Source organism: Gracilinanus agilis, chromosome 6 (assembly GCF_016433145.1).
Source record: "Gracilinanus agilis isolate LMUSP501 chromosome 6, AgileGrace, whole genome shotgun sequence".
NCBI lineage: Eukaryota > Metazoa > Chordata > Mammalia > Didelphimorphia > Didelphidae > Gracilinanus > Gracilinanus agilis.
The window spans coordinates 35849158-35868694 of record NC_058135.1 but is presented as its reverse complement, the minus strand read 5'-3'; the positions used below and the strand labels follow the sequence as shown (position 1 = coordinate 35868694).

The 19537-nt window shown below is 37.2% G+C and overlaps 1 protein-coding gene across 1 annotated transcript in view; it reads right to left on the bottom strand.

Annotated features, from left to right (window-relative positions):
• The window catches only part of FRAS1 (Fraser extracellular matrix complex subunit 1), a 545529-nt gene that overhangs the window by 167409 nt on the left and 358583 nt on the right, over window positions 1-19537 (bottom strand). Inside the window, exons 29-30 of the mRNA XM_044681606.1 lie at window positions 8785-8877; window positions 266-419 (exon numbers count right to left, since the gene is read on the bottom strand). Of these exons, the coding sequence (XP_044537541.1) occupies window positions 266-419; window positions 8785-8877 (247 nt within the window). The remainder of the gene's footprint in view (window positions 1-265; window positions 420-8784; window positions 8878-19537) is intronic.

The following is a 19537-nucleotide window of genomic DNA, read 5'->3' as shown; positions in this document are numbered from 1 at the left end:
CTATGTAATATGGTGTGAAATGGGTATACAAATTTAATTCACTAACGGGGTGTAATGAACAGAAGAAAACTCAGCTTAATTATTCTAAGAAGTAGGGATACATGTGCTCAGCATGGTGCCTAACACACAGTAGGTATGATATAAATTCTTGTTATTTATTATTAGTATTGCTTTTAGATATTAACACTGTAGTAGCATGAATGCCCCAATAGAGTCATGGTGGGGCATCCTTATCATCGCAAAGCAAAAAGAAAAAAAAAGTTACCAAATCTTGGGTGGTCCTGAGAAATTGTGTAGATGATTTCTGAGTCACTGGCACCAAGTACTTCAGCCCTTAAGATCCTGTTGGTGATTGGCAGCATTCCTCCTTCAGGGACCCACACCAATGAGTTAGCCACCAGTTGAAGGTCTCCTTCAGTCTATGAGGGAGAAAGGGGAGTGTTAAGTCTAGAGACCACTGAGATGGATCAGCCCTTAAGGTCACATTACAAGAAGGTGCCAACACTAAAAAAAAACTTTCCAAAGACATGGCAAGAAAAAGAAGATCCATAGGTTCAAATTCACAGGCAGCCTTTCTTTTTAATTTTGAAGGACAAAGTTTCATGCTTTATAAAGTCAATTGAATTCAATTAAATAAGAATTTGTTATAAATTCCTTAGCTTTACAAGGTGAGAGTTGTATTAGATCTCCTTAGGGCCCTCCAAGATCTAAAACTGTGATTCCACAAATTTGATTCTAAGTGATAAAACTATACAATGCTGGATGCTGAGACGAAGAATTAAAACACAAAAAGCTTACAGTCTACTGAAGGTTTCAGAAAAGTATAATTTATAATAGAATATTTTACATTTTTCAGAGACTGAGTTAGTGAAGTTTTTGATACTTTGGTTTTCAACTTGTTTTCATATATTAAAAATCGCTTAACCCAATTTTAAAGAAGACTTTAACTTCAGGAGAGATATTTTTCTGTAATATTATCACAACTTTCAGATACACTGATAGCTAAAATAGAACCATAAATATTCACAAGAGGAGGCTCATATGAAAAAGAGACTAGGCCCCACTTTATATTCAAATCATATTTGTACATTGGTCCTTTCCAGGCAGGCAATTATGACTATCCACATTAAACAAATCAGGCAAGTGAGTGACTTAAGTGAGCTGGTCAACATTGATGAGTTGGGAAGAGAACCTGGGAGAATAGATGCTTAGGCTAATTCTATACTGATTAATATTGTGAGGCAAAATACTGAGGAATCTGGTATTTTCCAAACTGCTATACTATTTACAAAAGAATTAAAAGATGTATCAGCTCATTGGTAAATTAACCACTACGATGATGTAAAAGGATAATTTCCTGAATCTTCCCACATCAATTATTCTTGGTTCTAACTTCCTCATCCAGAATGATCCATCTAATATTGATTGCTTAAGCTATATTGGTTTTAGGATGTTCATGCACAGATGAATAACTGGGCAGAGGATGTGTATGTTGTGTGTGGAGAGTAAAGTTGCAATGTAAATATAGATAGATATACACACATACTATATACATACACATATATGCATAAATACGCACATATCATTTATGTATCTCTCTCTCTCTTAGAATTACTTAAATTCAGGAATTTAGATGACTTGAAAACTCTTTTACTGTACCTTAGCCATAAAGTATACCTCCATTCCCAGGGAATCTAGTTAACTTTTCTGGTGCAAAAAAAGAGATACCAGGACTGTGGATTTTGAGGTGCATGGGACCTCAGTGGCCATCTGGTATGATCATCTCATTTTACAAATAAGGAAACCAAGGCTCAGAGAGATGGAGCAGATTGAGGAATTAGTAAAATGTTCCCAAATGCCACCATTCCTTCTAGCCATTTTGGAGCTTTCCTCCCTTTCTAATTCAAATTCCTTTGAAAAACCTGGAAGCTAGGAGATAGGAAAACAGAAGGATGAAATAATCCTTACTTGCTGAAAGCTTACATTCTCATGGGAGAGGCAATGAGGACATCGATAAATATGTACTGTAAGAATAGAAAAGGGAATAAATACAAACATATATGAAGTAATAAAATGCCAGGTAGTTTGGGAGGGAGAAGAAACTAGCAGGTGAGGAGATCAGGAAAGACTTAGAAGATAGTGCTTACGCTGCATTTCAAAGAAAGAGAAAGACTATGGGAAGGAGGGAGAGCATCCCAGGAATACAAGACTACCAAGATGAGACCTGTAAAAACTACATCTGCTAAAGAAACTGCAACCTAAAGTAGGGGCAGCTGGGTTAGCTCAGTGGATTGAGAGCCAGGCCTAGAGACGAAAGGTCCTAGGTTCAAGTCCAGCCTCAGAAACTTCCCAGCTGGGTGCCCCTGAGTGACTGTGTGACCCATTGCCTACCGGTTGTGGCCCTTGAATGGAGTCCCAGGATAAAAAAAAAAAAAAAAAAAAAAAAAAAAAGATGAGAGTTATGGCCTAGAGGTAAGAGTTACAGTGTTGTATATGAGTTGCAGAGAAGATTGAGGGGTATTCCACATTTTTGTCTTTTTTTAATGGGGAAAGACTAAGGCATGCTTAGAAATAATAGACAAGGAACCTGGATAGAGGGAGAGGTTGAAGATTTTAAAGGGGATGGGAATGGGTTAGAAGATGATGATTGGGAATGCTACCTGTTGAGTAGGGATGAAGATAAATCAAGTATGAGGAGATGGGAACAAGTGCCCCTAAAGAGAGGTTAGCCTTGCGAGGGAGAAGTGCCACCATTTTGTCAGAGAGTGAGAGAAAGAAAGACAAAGTGGGAAAAATGTCAAGGGATTTGAAGATAAAGAAAATGGGAGATGAGCTCACATTGAATGGGCCTCTATTTCTCAATAAAAAGTTATAATTTATTCAGCCTTTGCCCAAATGATAGTTCCAATACTTGGATATGACAAAACATTTTTCTAGAAATATTTTTATACATTCAGATCCCTTTGCTTTTTTTTGGATTTCTTTTTCCCATATGCCAGACTATATTAATGTCTGATAGCTACAGATTAGTGAACTTGGAGGTATAATTCTAACTTGCTTTCTGCAATATTTGAACCAATTCATAGCTCACTAACAATATGTGAGTGTGCCTGTCTTTTCACAGTCATTCCATAAGTTGCTGTTTTCAATTTAATGCATATTTAATGAAAGAGGACTTTCAAGCATTCCTGATGAAAAGACCAGAGCTAAACAGAAAATTTGACATTCAACCACAAGGCTCAAGACAAGCATAAAAAGGTAAACATGAAAGGGACTCAATAAATTTAAACTATTTACATTATTATATTGGAAGAATGATTGTTGTTATTCATTCTTCATTTTTAAAGAGGACCAGTGATACTATGGGGATCACGGCTCACATGTGAATTGGATTTAAATGAAGGAGAGTTGCATAAAGTCATCAGCCTCACTCTCTCTTCTGGTCATCAGAGTTCTGAGGCAAGACAAAAGTCAAGATAAGATGACTTATGATGGTCCAGGATGCGTGAATGACCTTGGTATTTTCAATGTCTGAAAAAGCTTTAAGCTCTCTGCTTTTAAGGTTATTGGAACAAATTGTTCTCATCTGCCCATTCCACTGGGGGAAGTCTTCACATGCTTGGTGTAGACATCCCCCTAAGTCGCTGGTAGGTTTGAGCCCATTTACTACTACCCTTAATCTGGTTTAACCTGCCTGCTAGGTATGGCCATTAGTCACATAACAGCTCGTTGGAGCTGGAGTAAGAGCTAAATGATGGGTGGAAACTAAAGGCAGATGAGTTGCCTTGAAAAGGACTCAGTAAGCCCTCACACCAGAGGTACTATTAATTAGAGAAATGCAAATTAAGATAACCCAGAGGTACCACCTTACATCTATCAGAAATGATAAATGCTGTAAGGGATGAGGAAAGAAAGAGCCGTATTAATGAAGTGATGATGGCCTACTGAACTGGCCCAACCATTTGGGAGAACAGATTAACACTAAATGCAAAGAGCTGTAAAATTGTGCATAGCTTTTGACCCAGCAACATCATCACTAGGTCTATATCCCAAAAAGATAAAAGAAAAAGGAAAATATATGTACAAAAATATTAAGAGCAGCTCTTTTGGTGGTAGCAAAGAATTGGAAATCAATGGAATGCTCATCAATTGGGAAATGACTAAGAAAGTTGTGGCATACAACTGTGATGAAATATTGTTGTACTATAAGAAAGGACGCTTTCAGAAGAATCTGGGACTTACATGAACTGATGAGAAGCAAAATGAACAAAACCAGGAGAACATTATACATAGTAACAGCAATATTACATGATGATTTTTATCAGAAAGACAATGATCCAAAACAATCTTGAAGGGCTTATGATGAAAAATGCTATATGCACTGCCAGAAAAAGAACTGATGGAGTCTAAATGAAGATTGAAGTGTACTTTTTTTAACTTTTAAAATTATTTTTGGCTTTGGGATCTGTGTTTTCTATTGCAACATAGCTAATGTGGAAATGTGTTTTGTATGTATAAACTATATCAAATTGCTTGCAGAAGGCAAGGAGGAGGAAAGAGACAGAATATGAAACTAAAAAAATTTTTAAAGTTTAAAAATTTTGTTACATGTGAGAAAAAAATATAAAATTAAATGTAAAAAACAAATGTAAAAAAACAAAAACAGAAACAAAAACATGCAAGGTCTATAAGAACTGATGGAAAGTGAAATAAGAATCAGAAGATCACTGTGCACAGTAACAACAATGTTGAAATGATGATAAACTGCATAACACTTGGCTACTCTAATCAATACAATGATCCAAGAAAATTCCAGAGACCTCAAAATGAAAAATGCTTTCCACCCCTGGAAAGAGAACTGATAAATTCTGAGTACAAATTGAAGTATAATTTTCTCTTTAATTTTTGTGTTTTAAAAAATGACTAATATGGAAATAAATATGTTTACATGATTTAAAATGTATAATTGATATCATATTGCTTGTCCAAGAGGAGAGAATTTAGAACTCAAAATTTTAAAAGAACAATAAAAATAAATAAATAATAAAATTTAAAATATAAAAATAAAAAGAATTGCCTGTTTAAGTCCTTTGACCCAGCAATAGCATTACTAGTAATATAAACCAAATAATTCATAAATGCCCTTATCTATTTCGGGAATGGATTTTGTTCTTATATATCTGTATTAATTTTTTATGTATCTTAGGTATCAGAGCTTTCTCAGAGAAAATTACTAAAAAAGCTTTTTTCTGTCAAATTAACTATTTCTCTTCTAAACTCACTTAACTCATATAATAGTATTGATTTTATTTTTGCACAAGTTTTCCATTTTTACATAATTAAAATTGTTCATTAATTCTTCTGTGAATCCCTCTATAATCTGTTTGATCAAAAACTCTTTCTCTATATTTATGTATGATTATGAAAGATATCTCCTTCTGTGTTCTAATTTTTTCTATGACATGATCTTTTATATCTAGGTCACCAGTATCAATCTGGAGTTCATTGAGGTATGAGATCTTGGTCTAAATCCAATTTCTGCTAGACTGGTTAGCATCACATCTAAATCTTTGACTAAGTCACATATAAAAATTAGAACGTCAGTGAAGCAAAAATATTCCATGTATAGTAGAGAAAAGAATGAGGATTGATTGTAAGGAGGTAAAAAAGCTAGAAAGCCTTAAAACTAACAAAATGGGTCTTTTTATTTGCTTTATGAAAAAAGGTAACCTGTTAGTAATGGAGCGTCACAATTTCATGCACAATCCTCTTTTACAATTCTTTGCATATGGAAATGTTTGTATTAGTTAAGGTTTGTTAAATACAAATAAATTCAGTGGTTTGAAAGCCAGTCCTAGAGACAGGAGATCCTGGGTTCAAATCTGATGTCAGACACTTCTTAGCAATGAGACCCTGGGCAATTCACAACCATAATTTCCCAAGTCCTGACTACTCTTCTGCCTCAAAACTAATACACAATATTGATGCTAGGCAAGAGATTAAGAAAAAAGAGGTCAGTGTTGAACTCTAGCAAACCAATCTTAGAGTTTAGATTTACTACTGCTTAAATTATTACTGAGTATCCTTAACATGAGGTTTTTTTAGGGCAAATATTTTTTTTAATTTAGAATATTTTTCCATGGTTACATGATTCATGATCCCCCCACCTTTCCTCCCCACTCCCAGAGCTGACAAGCAATTCCACTGGGTTACACATGTATCATTGGGCAAGACCTATTTCCATGTTATTTCTATTTGCAGTAGAGTGATCTTTTAACGTTAAAACCCTAATCATAATCCTATCAAACTACATGATTGAACATATGCTTTTCTTCTGCGTTTCTGTTCCCACAGTTCTTTTTCTGGATGTGGATAGCTTTCTTTCTCATAACTCCCTTGAGATTATCCTGAATTATTACATTGCTACTAGTAAAGAAGTCCATTACATTTGATTGTGCCACATTTCACTTTCTGTGTACAATGTTCTCCTGGCTCTGCTCCTTTCACTTTGCATCAATTCCTGGAGGGCAATCCAGTTCACATGGAATTCCATCAGTTCATTATTCCTTTCAGCACAATAGTATTCCATCACCATCAGTTACCACAATTTTTTCAGCCATTCCCCAAACCTCATTTTCCAATATTTTGTCACCCCAAAAATGCAGCTATAAATATTTCTGAATAAAGAGGTCCATTAAAAAATCTCTTTGGAATACAAGCCTAGTAGTAGTATTGCTAGGTAAAAGGGCAAGCATTCTTTTAATTTAACAATTTAACGATTCTTTGTGCATAGTTCCAAGTTGCCCTCCAGAATGGTTGGACCAATTTGTAACCTAACCAGCAGTGTATTAGTATCCCAATTTTGCCACAACCCCTCCAATATTTATCACTTTCCTTTGCTGCCATATTGGCCAGTCTGCTAGGTGTAAGGTTGGTACCTCAGAGTTGTTTTAATTTGCATTCTCTAATCAGGAGGAATTTAGAACACTTTTTCATGTGTTTATTGATATTTTTTATTTAACATGAGATTTTCTCAGCTGGCTAGGTAGCACAATGGAAAGAGTGCTGAGCCTGAAGTCAGAAAGTCACCTTCCTGACATCAAATCCAGTCTCAGATACTTACTGGCTATGAGACCTTGGACAAGTCACTTAACCCTGTTTGCCTCAGTTTCCTCATCTGTGAAATGATCTAGAGAAGGAAAACTCAAACCACCAAATATCTTTGCCAAGAAAACCCCAAATGGAGTCACATAAAATCAATATGACTGATATAACCAGTCAAGAACAATAACAACAACAACAACAACACTTCTAACAAATTAGATTTAAAAAGCCCAAACCTGTACTTTCTGTTTTAGAATCTATACTAAGTAACAGTTTCAAGGCAAAAAAGCAGTAAGTGCTAGGCATTTGTGGTTAAGTGACTTGCCCAGAGTCATAGAGCTAGAAAATTTCTGAGACCAGATTTGAACACCAGGCCCTCCCCCTATCAAAGTCTGCCCCTACACACTGAGCCATCTAACTACTCCTATAAGATTAGATCAAACACTTATTAAGTCCTGTGTCCAGCACCATGCCTAAATTGAGAATAAAAATCCAAGCAAAAAGAGCAGTGTTTACAATCAAGTGGCTTATATTCTAATAGGTGAAGATAAGAGATAAAAGGGAAACTTAAAGGGAGATGATGGAGGAGGGTTCCCCCTCACCTTACACAAAGTGGAAAAGTAATCTAGAGTCAGGAGTTGAGCTGAATCATTAATGTACATGGGTTCTGTGGGTACTTCTACAAATAAAGGTCCTCAGGAAGAATTCATTCATTAGAGAAGGGGCTTTTAGTTTTAGGGTGGAAATGTCCTGATCTTGGGAGTACAGCTCTCAAAAGTTAAGTTTTAACAGAATCACAGGATCATAGATTTACAATTGGAAGAAACTATAAAGGCTGCTAAGTACAACTCCTTCATTTTACATATTAGGAAACTGAGGGAGGGAATGATTTACATGGTTTACCCAGTCACAAAATAGGTTTCTATGGAAGGATTGAGCCCAGATTTTACTAGCTCTCATGCCTAGGGTCATATTATCATATTATACTGTCTCTTAAGGGGGGAATTGGCAAGACAGAGTATCCCAAGAAATAATGTTGAGTACCATTTCTTTCCAAGTTCCCCCCCCCCTTTTTAATGGACTCAAGACTAAATTTTTGTTGTTGTATAGTTATTCTCTTCTTCTGAACTTGTATCCTTTTAAGAGAATTCTTTGTTCTCTTTATCCATTCTGAGTTTATACTTGTGAAAGGGAATCATTTATTCCCTTTGTCTATTTTGAGTTAACACTTTGGTTAACAATAACTTAAGTACCCCTACTTAGTACCTCACCAGATTGTAAAGACAGGATTAACTCTCCTCTGTCTACTTTTGAATTGAATCAATAAAAGCTTGAACACCCTACTTAGCACTAGGCGGAGGAGCTCTCCACCTTTCACCTCAATCAGCCAAGAATCTGTGAACCCTTTTGATAAGTATTCACCTCTCCAGAAAGTGAGAAGTGGTCCCCTCAAACAATGCTCCCTGGGTAATGCTGATCAATTTGGAAGCTCTTATTGGCCCTTGTAAAAAGGGAAAGGGCCAAGAAGCCACTATAAAAGGCCCTGAATTTCTGGGGCTAGGTAAGTTGACTCCAAGAAGGAGCTTCAAGAAGGAGAAGGAGCTTCAACAAGGGTGTGGACTTCAATAAGAAAGTTGGCCTCTGGAATTATCTTCAGCTCAAGTCGTTGTCTTGACCTACCTCTTGGAGGAAACTTGGGTGAGTAGATAACTGGCTTTCTCTTCCTGTCTTCTGGAGAGAGTTTAATTCCAGTTGAAAGTCAACAAGTCCTGGCTGAGTCGAGCACCAGAACAATATTTAGTTAGGTAGGCTAATGTCTTTTCTATCCTTTTGTATTTCTCTGCCTAAACCATTTCTACCTCTTTTGTAAACAAAAGCTATTAAACTCACTTAGACTTGGAACAATAATACTTTGAATTGGCAACAACAATTATTATTTGTAATATTCAAATATTTTAGTCAAACAATTAAAATTTAATTCTAACAATCCCCAGGTTCTCATAACATGTTATTTCTTTATTTCCTTAGATTTTTTCTTCATTTTGGTCATGTTTTCATTTTCTCTGCTAGGGGAGATCCTCTCCCTTTTACTATTTCTACCAAATTTTTCTTGATTATATAATTGCCGGTTCTGCTATTGAGATGATCCCTAAGGGTAGGAACTGAAAAAGGGTGGTGGACAAATCCTGCTGCCAGATATTTCTAACCCTGTTCTCTCAGATGAGTCTAGCTGGTACAGATTCTGAACCAGATAAAAGTTGTCTCCAAGTCAATCTTTTCTGGTGTAGGTTCACATAGATGGAACAAAGCCTGGCCAGCAAAGGGATCTATGGAATCTTTCCCTTTAAGCATGGAGAGGAACACCAGTTGGCCAAAATTCCCTCCGGACTATTGGCACTGGTCCAGAATGGACTTAGTGGTAATCTGGGCTAACACTGTGGTTTATTGTTTGTTGGCTGATGGTGGAGGTGGTTTTTCTTCATAATAATTATATTAAGGGAGTTTCTTTTCATTCATATGTTCTCTTGGTTGATCTTTTGCCTTGACTTATTTTCTTGAGGTATTTCTAGAGAGAGCTTCATTTGTCTGGATTTTCAGGTCAGATCTTTCTGAGAAAATGTGTATACTTTTTTTTAAAAAAATGAAATAGCAGCACCTCATTTTCTCCCTCTTCAGTCATTTTCCTTGATCATCAGAATTTCATTTTTTCAATTGAGACATCAATCCTCTTAAAACACTTTGCTATTTAGAACATGGGGCCATGAAATCCCTTTTATTATTTCTCTGAGCCTTTCAAAATCTATTCTCACAAATTCTTAGGTTGGGAAGAGTGCTGCACACAAATGTCTATCACAACTATCTAAAGAAAGAGGATCCTGTGCACACAAGGAACTCCTGAGGACTATTTCCATTGTCTATGCTGAAAATGGCAGAAATTGACTTGGAAAAATTAGCTGAGATCAGGTTACAAAAAGACAAAAGAACCTGAGCACTTTGGCTTGTCTTTTATGCCTATAGTCTGAGAAAACTCAACTCTGGGCATGGAACATCTGTCCTATTATGTAATCATCCTTCATTTAGCAAAGGTTGACAACTAGGGGAATTGAGTCATTATAATTAGTTGTTGCTCGATGGTTCCTCGCTTGTAAGGTAAACTACATCTAGGACTAGTACACAGATGATGACTACATCATAATACATTTCCACTACAAGCTGACCTCCTCCAATCAGCTGGTTCCAAAGCTCCTTCAAAGAATGCAGCAAAATAAAACAAAAACAAAACAAAAAAAACAAAGAACACTTGAAAGCACTCTATGTTGTATATCTCTCTGGCTTGATCAGTCATGAGAACCATTTTCAAGCCCTAATCAACTATTGTATGTCTTTCATTTTAAAGAGGACAGATGACATCATGGGGTGATTTCTTGACTGGCCTGTAAGATGAACTTGAGACAGAGTTGCATAAAGCCATTAGCTCCATTCTTTCTTTCACAGTCAACAGAATCCAGTGGCAAGACTGAAGTCAGGATTACTGGTAATGGCCCAGGATACAATGAATGATCTTGGTGCCTTTGAAGTCTGACCAAGTTCCAAGCCCTCCACAGCACCTGCTTCATCCACCTTCCTGGCCAGTGGAACAAACTGTTCTCACCTACCTATTACCCCATAGGAAATATTCACATGCTTTGGGTAGACATCCCCCTAAGTCATTGATATGTTTGAGTCTGGTAGCCTCAAAACCTCAACCCATTTTAGCCTATCTGTCAAGATAGTTTTATGAGGGTGTCGTCACTGCATATACTACACTTCTTGGGGCCACAGTGAGAGTTGGGTGAAAGGTGACCACCAACGATGGTATGTACTGTATTACTGAAAAGGGCTCAGTAAGCCATCGCACCTGAGGTGCTAGTCCTCTCAGAATATCACATACACCATAATATACCTCATCAACTACAAATTTGGGGAAAAAATTACATATTTCAGCTCCTCAAGTGAACATCACAAGTGTCCTTAGGTGACTATTCCTCCAAAAGTTATTTAACGTGATGAAAAGCTTCAAACCATCAGGATAAAATGCCCCCTCTAGAAAAAGATGCCAGGACCCTGCCTTCCACTGGTCCCCCAGAAGTTAGATGTTAACCTGAAATATCTCCCCCAAAATGGTAATCTCATCCCAAAAGTAATAAAGCAGACCTACTTGAAGGACAAAGTCCTCCTCTCTAAGGGCATTTTCCAAAAGAGAGCTGGCATCCAGATCAAAAAAGAGATCCAGAGCTTGTATAATCAAGGGTGAAAAACAAAAGAACTCTATTATTCCCCAAACATAGGGCACAACACTGTCCTGATCACAAAGTCACCCAAAATAGCAAATGTCCTATTCTAAGACCATCAAGATCATGAAATGTTACTCCACTTCTCTAATCCTACAGTGCCAGTATTTTGAATTATTTCAGTACACTGAAGCAATAAGAGTAACTAATAATGCTTGGTTATCATGAATAAATAAATGATAGAATGAAAAAAGCATTTATTAAGCAATTACTATGTGCTATGCATTGATCTAGATGCTGGGGATACAAATAGAAAAATAAGAAAATGTCCACCCTTAAGGAGCAGGGAAACAACAAATATAGGAGAATGGTATCTAGGGAAACAAGCTTTAGTTTGGGAGTCTCAGGAATGGAGGAGTCAAAGGTCATCGTATTGGTATGCACTTTGAGAAGCAATAGTTATACTAATTTTATTGCCATTCCCAGAGAAAGGGGTAGAAAGTCAGGATGAGAGATGGGCAATAGGTAAATGGAATACCTGATAATGTGGCCAAACTCAGCAATAATAATCTGTGTTGATATATGCAGCACAGAACATTCTGTGGCACTAAAGTATTGCTATGTAAAAAGTCTCCTCATACTTTCCCTTATCAATACTACCCATCAGATCAAGGAAAAATGTTCCCCAAGAAAACCAATGGGAGTGATCAAATTTATCAGAATTAAGGAAAAATACAGCACACCCAACCAACTATACAAAGCCAGGGCCAAATAGCCAGGGAATACTTCTAGCAACCCAGGAATTTTCCACTAGTTGATTATATGGAACTCCCACTGCTTTTTAACATCAAAACTACCCCAAGAGTAACAAGTCATCAGCTTGAAACAAAAATGAAACTAACAAAAAAAGTCAGTAAAATTATCAGATTTATTGCTAAAGAAAAATATGTGGAAGTAGTAAGATTTATATTCAAGAATGGAAGTGACCCTTATTAAAAAGAACTAGCTTCTCTCTGGCCATATTCTAATCCCTGTCAGATTCTGAAAAGCTTTATAGGAATATCTCCAGCAATTTCATTTTTACTTAGTAATCCATCCAATTAATCAAACTATTCAGCAAAGCATTCTTTATTACTCCTTAATCTTGAGGATTTATTTTGTTTTCCCTGTTCCATACTTCAGCAGACTAGGGTTGGTTGCCAGGCAAAAGCCTGTTTTTCATAAATATCACAGGAAAAGTCTTCAGGGTGATATTCAACAGTGTTTGCATCCAGATCAAGATGAAAAATGACATTTTTGTAAATGAGGATTTGGAGTTTCAAGGGAAGAGGGATAGGGCTGGCAGGTACATGTTATATGGATCCCTTTGGTTCCAAGATTGGCATCATATCAACAACCAATTCCCCACCCTACAAGTCTGTTCTGATCAGAAGGGACCTTGTCCAAAGATATATTATAAGCCAGGTTCACCAATCATGTCCATTTTCTACTCACAATGATAGCTGACCATATCTACTGAGTGTTATCAGCAATGGCTTGGATTGCTACTCACAGGGAATTAGGCTGAGAGCACATTGCCATCATACTTATGTCACTAGGCATGGGTCAGCAAACATCCCTGAGTAAATAGGATTGTTTACTGCGGAGTCTCATGTTCCCTCTTCACAGTCAAAATAAAAACAGTAACAACTAACCCTCCAAGGCTGACTAAATGTCTATTTGAAATCACGATTACAGGGATGTGTCTTCTCTGTTCACCAGACTGCCCTTCTATAGCATCTTCAGACACCAGCAGCATAGAACCTAAGAGGATTATTTAAAAAGGAGGTCAAAAGACCATAAGGTGGGACAAAGTCAAGGTGCGAGCTTAGGAACAGCAAAAGCAGAAACCTCTCCGAGTAACCTTCCATACTAATATTTAAAAAACACATAAAAAAAGATGGAAATCCAAAACCAACAACAGGAAAGAGGCACAGGATTCAACCACTAAAAACAAATTGAAAGGTAGGCAGAAAGAGTTGATTTCACACCTCCTCCACATATTGTGCTGAGACCTGTGATCAGACATAGGCTGACTGTGGGATTCCTGGGCAGAGGCTGCAACTGTGATGGAGCATCTCAGATCGACCACATGAGGTCCAAGCAGGGAAGAATTTGGGAGGGTGGCATTTGGTTGGGCATCCATGGCAGTAGGCTATAGAGAAGATTTGGCCGTAGGGCAGATTAGCATGGCAGGCCACCTCAATCAATCTAATCCAGTATACCAGCAGAGGAGAGAGAAGACTGAAGATTCCCTCCAGGGCACAGAAGCTCAAAAATCCTGATCCAGTAAACCAAGAGAGGGAGTTTATAGTCCACAGGGTTGGGAAAGGGAAATGAGTAAAAAAAAAGGAGGCAATGATTGAAAGCTTCTATAGAGGTCAAGGGATCCAAGGAACTTTAAGCAAAACCTCAAAAAATGAAGAGAATTAGACTCAGGCTTTGGTTCAAGAAGGTATTCAAAAATCAAATAAGACAGGCTGAAGGAAAATGGGAAAAGGAAAACAGTTTTAAAAGCAAAATAGGTCATTTAGAAACAGAGGCACATGAATTAAAACAAGAAAATAGTTTCTTAAATGCCAGAATTGACCAATTGGAGGATAAGGCAAAAAAAAAAAAAAGTCAAAGGATAAAAAGAATGACTCAAAAAGAAGAATGGACCAATTGGAAAAGGAGGATCAAATGGTCATGGAAGAAATTCAGTCGTTAAAAAATAGAAATGGATAAAAAAGAAGCTAATTACTTCACAAGACATCAAGAAACAATAAAACATAATCAAAAGAATGAAAAAATAGAAGAAAATGTGAGATATCTAATTGAAAAAAACAACTGACTTGGAAAAATAGATCCAAGAGAAACAATTGAAGAATTATTGGACTACCTGAAAGTCATAACCAAAAAAAAAATAAAAGTCTAGACATCATAATACAGGAAACTATCCAAGAAAACTGTCTTGATATTCTTGAATAAGAGGGTAAAGTTAGAAACTGAAAGAATCCACAGATCACCTCCTACATTCAAGCCCCAAATGACAACTCCCAGGAATGTTATAGTCAAGTTCAAAAGCTTCCAGGCCAAGGAGAAAATACTGTAAGTAGGCAGAAGGAAACAATTCAGATATTATGGAGTTTCAGTAAGGATTATACAAGATCTGGTAGCCTCCACATTGAAGGACCAGAAGGCCTGGAATATGATATTCCAGAACATAAGAGAAATGGGCTTGCAATCAAGAATCACCTGCCCATCAAAACTGACTAAATTCTTTCAAGGGAAAGTCTGGTTTAAAAAAATAGAATATTTCCAAGCATTCCTGAAGAAAATATGAGACTTAAAACAGAAAATCTGATGTATAAATATAAAACTCAAGAGAAACACAAAAAGGTAAAAAAAGAAAGAGAAAAAAATTAAGAGCTTCAATGTGGTCAAATGGCTTATATTCTTATATAAGGAAAGATGATATCTGTAACTCTTAAAATTATTATTATCATAGTAATTAGAGGAAGTATACATAGAGGGTGTGGTAGTAAGTTATTTAGGATGATATGTCAAGAAAATATAAAACTAGGGGTGAAAAAGAGAATAATACTAAGAAATGGTAAAAGAGAAGTAAAATGGGGTAAAATATATTGCATAAAGAAGTGCAAGGGGTGGTGGGCAGGGGGGAGGAATGGGGGAAAAGATCAATAGAATGGAAGGGAGGAAGATGCTGGTGGCAGGTAACATTTAAATCTTACTTGCATTGGAATTGGCTCAAAGAGGGGACAACAGCCAGGTTCACTGTGGTATAGAATTATACCTTACTGTATAGAAAAGTTAAAAGGGAATAAGAAACAAAGTGGTGGGGAGGGGAGTAATACAAGACGGGAAGAGTTTGAGGGTGATCAAGAGGCTCTATTGTAAGAGGGGAATAAGAGGGAGGTGATGGGAAGGGAAGTACTATACGGGAGGTAGAAGGGGAGAGACTGAATAAAAGCAAAACACTAGAGGGAAAACAAAGAATGAAAGGAGAAAGGTCAGGATTAAAGGAGGAAGTCAGAATGGAGGGGAATACACAGACAGTAATCATAACTATAAATACAAATGGGACGAACTCACCCATAAAAGAGAAGCAGATAAAGTGGATTAAAAATCAGAATACTGGTTCCGGGTTAAGATGGCGGCAGAGTAAAAAGAAGCGCTTAACCTCTCCTGATCGAAACATACAGGACTTCTCAAAGGGGCATAAAAACAAACCCAGTCGAACAGAGGGACCCCACAACAGGGTGCAGCATGGAAAGTACGTGGAATCGGGGCATTTCCATGCTATAAAGGGGTGAAACAGCTCTCGCTAAATCGCGGGCTGAGCAACCACTCCTCCCTCCCCACACACACACACCACCTGCAGCTCCGAAGCCAGGTGAAAAGAAATAGAGCAAGTTTGGGGCACCCATCGAGTCATTGGCAGCTCCAGGGCCTGTTCCTGAAAGCAGCAAGATTTAGGACCCCAAAAAGCTGAGAAACACACACGGACTCTGAGTGCGAACACGGAGCACAGGCACGGGTGGAGACACGGGTGGAGGCGGACATAGGCGGGAGCAAAGGCTCTGAAACCCTGAGTGGGGAACCAGTGCAGACAGGTATACGACTGTGGAAGCAGTGCCCTGAGACTTGTAAAGGAGCCTCCTGCAGAGGATCAAGCAAGAGGGTCCACCAGGGGGCTTGACCTTGGAAAAAACCAGACCTCAGAACTCAGGAGCCAAAAGACTGCATACAGACCCTGAGCGCGAGGATAAAGCTGAGAAGCTGCTGGGCTAATGATGGCTACCCAGATCCAGGAAGTCCAGAAGAAAGAGAAAAAGATTAACAACAAGAAGAAATCTTTAACATTCAACAAATTTTACGCAGAGAAAATCCAGACTACCAAGCAATCAGAAGAGGAGAAAAAACAAGCAATCACATCCGAACCATCCCAAGATAATCAAAACTGGTCACAAGCTCTTGAAATGTTCAAAACTGAAATGATGAGAAAGTTGGAAAAGATTTGGTCAGAGAAATGGGAAGTAGCTCAAAAGGAAATCAGGCAAGAAAATAACAGTTTAAAAGGCAGAATTTCACAATTGGAAAGTGAGGCAAGTCAACTGAAGACCAGAAATGACCAGATTGAAAAGGAAAACCAGTCCTTAAAGGCTAGAATTCAACAATTAGAAGCTAATGATCTCTCAAGACAATAAGAACAAATAAAACAAAGCCAAAAGACTGAAAAAATAGAAGGAAACATGAAATATCTCAATGAGAAAGTGACAGAACAAGAAAACTGGTCTAGAAGAGACAACTTGAGAATCACTGGTCTCCCTGAAAAGGGAGAAATTAATAGAAATTTGGACTCCATACTAAAAGAAATTATTCAGCAAAATTGCCTTGAAGTTCTACAACAAGAGGGCAATATAGACATTGAAAGGATCCATAGATCACCATCGACATTTGATCCAGATAAGAAAACGACCAGGAATATAATTGCAAAATTCAAGAGCTTCCAAGTAAAAGAAAAAAATCGTACAAGAAGCCAGAAAGAGACAATTCAAATATCAAGGAGCACCAATCAGGATCACACAGGATCTGGCAGCCTCCACGCTAAAAGACCGCAAAGCTTGGAATATGATATTCAGAAAGGCAAGAGAGCTGGGCCTGCAACCACGGATCAACTACCCATCAAAATTGACTATATACTTCCAGGGGAAAGTATGGGCATTCAATAAAATTGAAGATTTCCAGGTATTTGCACAAAGACCAGGGCTAAATGGAAAGTTTGATATCCAACCACAAAAATCGAGAGAAACATGAAAAGGTAAATAAGAAACAGAGGGGAAAGAAAGAAAACTCATAATTTTTTAAATTTGCTTTTTTAAGGGCCTCAGTAAGATCTAATTATCTGTATTCCTATGTGGAGAAATGCTATGTATAATTCTCTGTAGTGAACTCCATTCACTATTAAGTATTCACTATTATAGTGGTCGGAAGAATGATTTATGGGGAGAGGGTAGAGTGCTGAATGGTCTAAGATGATATGGGAGGTGGGAAAGAGGAGGGTGAATGGAGGGGAACACCAGGAGAAACTTGAGAGAATAAGAAAAATAGGATAATCTATGACACAAAAAGAGGGCATGGGATGGGGAGGGGACAAATACTATTATAAGAAGGAGAGGAAGAGAGCATCAAGAGGTAATTTTTAAACCTTACTCTCAGCGTAATCAACTTGGAGAGGGAAGAGTAGCTATACTATCCATTGGGATATAAAACTCTATCTAACCCTACTGAGAAAGTCAGAATGGATAAACGAAGGGGAGCAGGGGAGAGGGGAGGTCAAAAAAGGGAGGGGAGAAGAAGGAGGAGGGAATTTATTAGGCCTTCAAAACAAAAAGAGGGGAATTACAAGGGAGGAGGTAGAAAGGGAAATCAATCAAGGGAGGGGATAAGGGATAGGGTCTTAATAGCAAACCACTGGTTTAAAAGTAAATAGGTTAAGAAGAAGGGGTAGGAATAGGAGAGAATACAAAAATGTCAGCGAATGCACAGCTGATAATTATAACTCTGAATGTGAATGGGATGAACTCTCACATAAAACGGACGCAAATAGCAGAGTGGATTAGAAACCAAAATCCTACCATATGTTGTCTACAAGAAACACATATGAGGCAGGTGGACATACACAAGTTTAAGGTTCAGGGCTTGAGCAAAATCTTTTGGGCATCAAATGAGAAAAAGAAGGCAGGAGTGGCTATTGTGATTTCTGACAAAGCCAAAGTAAAAATAGATAGGATTAAAAAAGACAGGGAAGGTCATTACATCCTGATTAAAGGCAGTATAAACAATGAGGAAATAACACTGCTCAATATGTATGTACCAAGTGGCATAGCATCCAAATTCATAAAGGAGAAACTGGAAGAGCTCAAGAAGGAAATAGATAGTAAAACCATACTAGTGGGAGATCTAAATATGCCTCTTTCATATCTAGATAAATCAAGCCAAAAAATAAATAAGAAATAAGTAAGAGAGGTGAATGAAGTCCTAGAAAAATTAGATTTAATTGACATGTGGAGAAAAATAAATGGGGACAAAAAGGAATACACCTTCTTTTCAGCTGCACATGGTACATTCACAAAGATTGACCATGTAATAGGACATAGAATCATTGCAAACAAATGCAAAAGAGAAGACATAATAAATGTAACCTTCTCAGATCATAATGCAATAAAAATAGTAATTAGTAAGGGCACCTGGACAGGCAAATCAAAAACTATTTGGAAATTAAATAATATGATTCTCCAAAACCAATTTGTCAAAGAAGAAATCATAGAAGCAATGAACAATTTCATTGAAGAAAATGACAATGATGAGACATCCTACCAAACTCTGTGGGATGCAGCCAAGGCAGTACTCAGGGGGAAATTTATATCCTTGAGTGCATATATTAACAAATTAAGAAGGGCAGAGATTAATGAATTGGGCATGCAACTCAAAAAATTAGAAAGCAAACAAATTAAAAATCCCCAGATGAAAATTAAATCAAGGGAGAAATCAATAAAATTGAAAGTAAAAGAACTATTGAATTAATAAATAAGACTAGAAGCTGGTACTTTGAAAAAACAGATAAAATAGACAAAGTACTGGTCAATCTAATAAAAAAAAGGAAAGAAGAAAACCAAATTGACAGTATCAAAGATGAAAAGGGAGAACTCACCTCTAATGAAGGGGAAATTAAGGCAATCATTAAAAACTATTTTGCCCAAATATATGGCAATAAATATAACAATTTAGGAGATATGGATGAATATTTACAAAAATATAAACTGCCTAGATTAACAGCAGAAGAAATAGAATACCTATATAATCCTATATCAGAAAAAGAAATTGAACAAGCCATCAAAGAACTCTCCCCAACAAAAAATTGCCAGGGCCTGATGCATTCAGAAGTGAATTCTATCAGACATTCAAAGAGCAACTAATCCCAATACTATACAAATTATTTGATATGATAAGCAAAGAAGGAGTCCTACCAAATTCCTTTTATGACACAAATATGGTACTGATTCCAAAGCCAGGGAGATCAAAAACAGAGAAAGAAAACTACAGACCAATCTCCCTAA